This window comes from Nannochloropsis gaditana, assembly GCF_000240725.1.
Source record: "Nannochloropsis gaditana CCMP526 unplaced genomic scaffold scaffold342, whole genome shotgun sequence".
Classification (NCBI taxonomy): Eukaryota; class Eustigmatophyceae; order Eustigmatales; family Monodopsidaceae; genus Microchloropsis; species Microchloropsis gaditana.
The window spans coordinates 23,429-29,501 of record NW_005803611.1 but is presented as its reverse complement, the minus strand read 5'-3'; the positions used below and the strand labels follow the sequence as shown (position 1 = coordinate 29,501).

At 57.1% G+C, this 6,073-nt stretch overlaps 1 protein-coding gene across 1 annotated transcript; it reads left to right on the top strand.

Moving 5' to 3' along the window:
• The first annotated feature begins 501 nt into the window (after positions 1-501).
• Positions 502-6,017, top strand: NGA_0391510 (trypsin family). Its single transcript, XM_005854940.1, has 17 exons — positions 502-641; positions 794-935; positions 1,110-1,145; positions 1,341-1,392; positions 1,759-2,221; positions 2,395-2,490; positions 2,649-2,708; positions 2,920-2,972; positions 3,177-3,269; positions 3,633-3,699; positions 3,851-3,903; positions 4,019-4,108; positions 4,286-4,419; positions 4,772-4,872; positions 5,072-5,154; positions 5,504-5,605; positions 5,868-6,017. Exons 1-17 carry the CDS (start codon positions 611-613, stop codon positions 6,006-6,008), a joined length of 1,797 nt encoding a protein of 598 aa, XP_005855002.1. The 5' UTR covers positions 502-610; the 3' UTR covers positions 6,009-6,017.
• The last annotated feature ends 56 nt before the right edge of the window (positions 6,018-6,073 follow it).

The following is a 6,073-nucleotide window of genomic DNA, read 5'->3' as shown; positions in this document are numbered from 1 at the left end:
CGATTTTTTTGCCCATACATAGCAAGCACGGACGAGCACGACAAGGAAAAGGGTTGAGCGCTGCGCGAAGAAAGATGGCCGCCAAGGTTATGTGACCTTCACTACCTAGTCATGCACGTGATCTCGCGCTCGCAATCCTCTCGACAGCGCATCCAGCACTTTGCTGGCTTTTCTTTGTCCCTTTTTGCAGTCAAAACGTCGACAGCATCGCTCGCCTGATTCCTGTTAGCGAGGTATCAGACCTCTACCATGTCCTCCTGCTCCCTCCCACACAAAATACACGACCCGCCCAGACCACAAAAAAGGCGTCCCATCCCACCACCATGTCAGATCGGTATAATTTTCCTCTGGACACTTCTGGTCAGATGATTCTTTGGGGATGTGATACTCGTTTCGTTGTCGCTTGCGCAAGGCAGCAGCTACCTGGCTGAGTCTAGTCTCATTTGACGTTCCTCCTGTTTGCAGGTTTGCTCAGCATGGACGCAAGAAGAAGGAGAAAGAGGAATGAGAGCTGCCCGCTGCAGGAAATATTCCTCTTTCTTTTTGTGCTAGGGCTCGCCGTTATTAAGGACGTGGGTGGGTTTATGGTTTCGACCCTGTGCAAGCGGCCATGGAGCTGCCCCAGCCAGGAAGCGAAAGAGGTTTGTCAAAGAAAGGCGATATACTTCACATTCTCGCAATGTAAGACCTTCACGTGTGACCACTAATAGTTCCAAAATCACACTAACAAATTCTAGGCTTTACGACCATTCGGATGTCGGGCGCCTTTCAATCCCAATTTTCCGTCGACCAGGCTACGAACTTCCCCCTCTTCCTCCCCCACCTCCTCCTCCTCCTCTCACCTATCCATCCTCGAACTGCTCAAAGCCACCATCGGCCTCCATTCTGGGCCATGGAGCCTTCCTATCTCCAACACGAGCGTCGTCCGACTCTCTGTAAGTCGAGAAAGGGGAACAAGGAAGGGGACGACAATGCCCTGTCCTGGCTTCTCTGATTTCCAGCAAAATATTCTCACGCTGATGCACCCATGCCAAATCCCATGATCAGACGGCGCGCGAGGTGTGGAATGAGACCGAGCCCTGGCGTCGCTACCCCGTGGGTTTTTCCAGGCCCTCGTCCACCGCCTTCGTTGCCGACCTGGACAAGTGAGAGAGGCAGGCGGACTGGGCGGGAAGGGGGCGGGGAGGAGAGGCAGAGGAGGAGAGATGGAAAGGGGAGGAGCAGGCGGGGGGAGCCCGCATTGGCTGAGTACCGTGTGTGGATCCCAGGGTCCCGGCGTCCTCCACTCCCTCCCCCCCCCTTTCCGCCCCTCCCTCCCTCCCTCCCTCATCTCCATCCAGGCGGTACCTCGTCACCGCCGACCACGTCCTGGCCTCTCATTTTCGGATCACGGTACGTAGTTCTTCCCTTGCCCTGCCCCTCCCTGCTCACCACTCCCGGCCTTGCATGCACCCTCCTCTCCCTCCTCCTCGTTCCCTCACTGTCCCTCCCTCCTCGTCTTCGGCCTCGACAATGTCTTCAGCGGTCCTACCCTCCTTGCTCTCATCTAGAATGCTCCATGGCCTTTGTACCTCCTTTCCCTCCCTTGTGAGATTCTGTTCCCTTCTTCTCCCGCTTCTTCTCCTCATTGCAACGCCCGGGCCCTTCTTCACTCCCTTCTCCCTCTCTCAGTCCTCCCTGCCTCGACCATTGAACAATTCTTCCTCTCCTCTCCCTTTCCCCTCATTTCCCCCCGACCTCACTTCCCCCGTCCCACAGGCCTCTCGAGCCGGATTGGCCGAGGGAGAAGGCTACCGCGCCCGTGTCCTCTGCCGGGCGGAGGACTGGGACCTAGCGCTCCTCACGGTCGACGAGGACGCCTTCTGGAGCGGCGTGGAGGTGCGTTCCCTCATCCTCTCCTCCCCCTCCTTCCTTGGCCGTGCTGCATCCCGAGGCTCCTCCCCTCCCTCTTTTCTCTCTCCCCGCTGTCTTGTTCGACGCTCTTTGCCCTTCAGCGGCTTCGGCCCCTCTTTCCCCACCTTGCCCGCCTCCCTCCGTCCTCCTGATGCCTCCATCCCACCCTCCTCTCGCCCCTCCCAGGCCGCCCCCTTGAACGCCCAGGTCACCTGCCGACCCGACTCCTTCGTGACGGTGGCGGGCTTCTACAACAAGTCCCTGACCACGGACGAGTGGATGGTCCAAGACTACGCTCTGGGGCCCTCCTGCCTGAACCTGAACCTCTGTGAGTCCCCAGGATCTCTTTCGTCCCTCTCTTTGTCTCTCTTTCCTTGTTTAAATCCGGCGAACGGCGTGTGTCCTGGTCCTCCTGGCTGGGCGAGTGCGCGCCTTCTCGCTTTCCCTCTCGCCTCATCGTCCTCCCCCCCCCTCCTCGTTCCCTGTTTCCTCCTTTATAAGATCGGAACGGTCACAGCGGGTGGGGGGGAAGGGACGGCCCGGCCATGCCCTTTGGTTGTAGCGGGGGTCCTGTCTTCGCCCAGACCAAGGGACTGGGTACGTCCTCCCTCCCTCCCTCCCTCCCTTCCCTCCGTTCTGTTCCGCCCGACCTCCCTCCCCAACGTAGCTGCTTGCGCATGCCAGTGTGCAACGCCGTTTGCCAATCTCAAGTAGTCGAGGAGATGGTAAATCTTTGTATATTCTTGGAATTACAGGCTGGAGCGTGGTTGGAATGCTCAGTGCCGGGCAGCCAGACAGGGCGATCCTTCACACTGGTACCGTAACCCCTGGATTCTCGTCGTTTCCTTCCCTCCCTCTTTCACTCTCTTTCTTTAAGCAGCACTGGCGTCGATCGACTTGTCCTTGTTTCGCCTCTTTCCTTCTTCTTACCTTCCTCAGAAGCTACGTGGGCATTCATTGCTCGATCCTCATCTGATCTCACTGCCTGTCATCCCCCACGCTCCTCACTCTGTCCTCTCCAAACAGTGCCAGCCCACCTCATCCAGAAAATGATCCGGCAATACGAAGCCCACGGACAGGTATTGGACGCCTGCCTCCTCTCCTTTTTCCTCCTGCTACCCGCGCTTTCCCTTTGTTCCGACCTCTATGCTAGATGGCAAGGCTCCCTTCCATCTGCCGTTTCCCTCTTTCGTCCAGGCCCTCACTGAATGCCTCCTTCGGCCCCTTCTCATCACTCTCGCTCCCTCCCTCCCTCCCTCCCTCCCTCCTTACTTCTCCTTCAGTTCGTAGGCGGGTCCTCTCCTTCCTTCAAATTCCAGAGACTCCTTAACCCCTACCTCCGGGAGAGCCTCGGGATGGGTGTCGCCTCCTCTGGGGTGCTAATTACAGAGGCAAGCTTCTTCCCACCTTCCCGTCCCAGCCCCCTCCTTTCTCTATCTGTCGTCTCTCTCTCCTTCTCTGCAGCTCAAGTTGCATCTGCCGTTTTCTGCCTCGGCTTCCCGCCACACTCTGTGCCCTCTTCTCCTCTGTCCCCTCCCTGCCTCCTCCCGACAACCCTCTGGCCCCCTTCCAATGCCCCTCCGCTCTTACCCATACCGGGAGTGTCGCGGTTCCTGGTTCTCGCTTTCCCAAGCCTGCGTTTATTTCCCTTCGTTCTCCTTCCCACTTCTCCCTTCCTCTTCTCTCACCCCTCTCCTCCTCTCCTTTCACCCCCCCTTTCCTCGCCTCTCACCCCTCAGATTGCTCCTTGGCTGGAGAAGGCTGGCCTTCCGCTCCGACCGGGCGACATCCTCATGGAGGTGGACGGTAAGGATAATCAACCCCCCCCCCTTTTATTGCCCTCCATCCCTGACTTCCCTCCCTCCTCTCCTTCCGCCCCTACTCCTCCCTTCCTTTACCTCCTTCACCCGCCCTCCCTACTGTCCTCGCCCCCCCCCTTCCTCTGATCATTCCCTAGGCCTGGCTGTGGACGACCAAGGCGTCATCTCGCTTCCTCCAGATCGCATGCAGGTCCGCGACCCCTCCCACTCGCTCCTCTCTTTTCTCCTGGCGTCACCTCCCTTTCCCTCCACTTTCCCCTCCCTCGCTCCCTCCCTCCCCTCCTTCCTCCCTCCCCCCCGCCCAGGTGGACCTTCGGGGCCTCTGGGACCTGAAGGAGGACGGCCAGGAGCTGACGGCCAAGGTGCTGAGAGAGGGACGCGTCGTGCAGCTCAAGGTATGCTAGGAGGGCGGGACGAGACGAGGGGTGTGGACGACCGTAGACGACCCTCCCACAGAGGTGGAAGGCCAATGGGGGCATTTAACTTTCTTTTTTTGGGAAACCATTGGCGCGAACATCTCCCAATTTTTCTCTCCGCCCTTTTCATCCCCCCCACTCCCTCTTCTTTGTCAGGGCCCCACCAAACGCGTCCCTCCTGTCGTTCCGATCTCCTCCGCCTCCGTGACCCCTCCCCGCAGCTACATCCTTGTGGGAGGGCTCCTCTTCCTTCCTGCCTCCCAAGCGAAGGTGGTGGCGCATCAAGCGCGGTACGCAGGGGAAGGGGAAGGGATGGAGCAGGGACGCTGGGATAGCCCAGGGCAATTTGATTCAGAGGGCAGAGTGTAGAGGAGAAAAAGCGCGACATTGCTGGGATAAGAAGATACAGGGATTGGGGAACAGGAGAAGCATACACGTGGGTTTTGGTTTTGATTAGCCTTTCGAATGGAGGTGGTGGCCACATGAATGTAGAGGGAGCAAAGAGATCGAGTGCACGTGAGAGAGGCTCGAGCGCCTTGTCTGAAACTGTCAAAACTTTTCCCTCCCTCAGTCTTCCCCTTCCCGTTCCTCTCTTTCTCCCATACTTGCCTTCATTTTTCTTTCTATTTCCTTCCCTCTCAGCATAAATCAAGCTCCCGTCGAGACCCAGCTCCTCTTCAAAGCAGAGCCTCGCGAGCACCCAGAGGAGGAATACGTCCTGCTCTGGCGCATCTATCCGCACGGTAATTCTATGTTTCTTCCTCCTTTTCAAAAAAATTCTTCTCATTTCCATTTTCACTTTTTGTGAGTGACGATAAGTATCCATGTCCTCCTTGTTCAGCGGCTTTTCCCGCCTTTCAGAGGGCCACAAGGATCCAGCCCACCAAGTGCTCGTCTCGCATGCCTCCCTTTCGCTTCATTTCCCAAACATTCCTTCCACAGAGATAAACGAGGGCTACCAGGAGCGGTTGGCTCGTCTCCTGAAATTCAATGGCGTGCCGGTGAAGAATCTAGCGCATTTAGAGGTAAAGCAAGGCCGGGAACGAGTAAAAGGAATGGGAGCGAGGCGAGTCGCTTTCTTGATGCTCTCGAGCGTGCTAGCACATTGGATGGCGAGGCCTAGGCCAACCTGGCAATTCACCTACTCTGACTCTTATTAATAATCACGTCTTTTTGGGTTTTACCAGGCTTTACTTATGTCGTGCGGTGACTCCCTCCTCCTGTCGTTTATCCTGTCGTCGTTTCCTCCCACGCCTTCCATTCCTCTCTGCTAGATTCTATTGCTCATGAGGCCATCGATCACTTTAAGCGAAGAGTATCTCCCCTGCTCTGTGCTGCATTTCTGACTCCTCCCCTCCCCCCTTTGATCCTTAGGAGCTCATTCAAGGCGCTCGCCCCGAGCAGGGGGACGCGGAGTGGCTGGATTTTGAATTGGCAGATGCAGAGCAACGAAAGATCGTGCTTCCGGCGTATCAGGTCAGAAAAAGGGAAAGACACGGGGGAGGGGGGGGGACACTGCTGGAGATCATCGAGATCACCAGATCAGGAGAGAGAAAGTCGAAGGGACGAGGCAGATAGAACGAATTAAAATGGAGTCAGGGAACCATTTATCGCATCCGAAGCAGGCTGCTCCTGTGGGGATGTGCGTCCTGGCAGAGTATCCATGGTGCATTTATGGGCGTTTTCGTGTCCCTCACATTCTCCTTTTCCCACCTCTCTTGCCTCTCCCATTCTGTAGGCCTGGGCTGCCGAGGACGGGATACGGAAGACGAACCGCATTCCTTACCATCGACCACGATCGCGGGCAGAGGACGATGAGAAAGGAAGGGAGGGTGGCGGACAGGATGAGGAGGAGGATGACGATAAATTGATAGGATGAAAAGAAAACAAAAGCACTGAAAGAAAAGGAGACAATAATGTGTGCGCACTCACGACCGCGGCACC

What these genes read in the sequence shown, in the direction of transcription:
- NGA_0391510 (XM_005854940.1), top strand. Translation starts at nt 611, where the DNA reads ATGGAGCTGCCCCAGCCAGGAAGCGAAAGAG. An exon ending in CGCCCAGACCAAGGGACTGG is followed by an intron (nt 2,491 to 2,648) that starts GTACGTCCTCCC and finishes TTGGAATTACAG; the next exon opens with GCTGGAGCGTGGTTGGAATG. An exon ending in CATCCTCATGGAGGTGGACG is followed by an intron (nt 3,700 to 3,850) that starts GTAAGGATAATC and finishes ATCATTCCCTAG; the next exon opens with GCCTGGCTGTGGACGACCAA.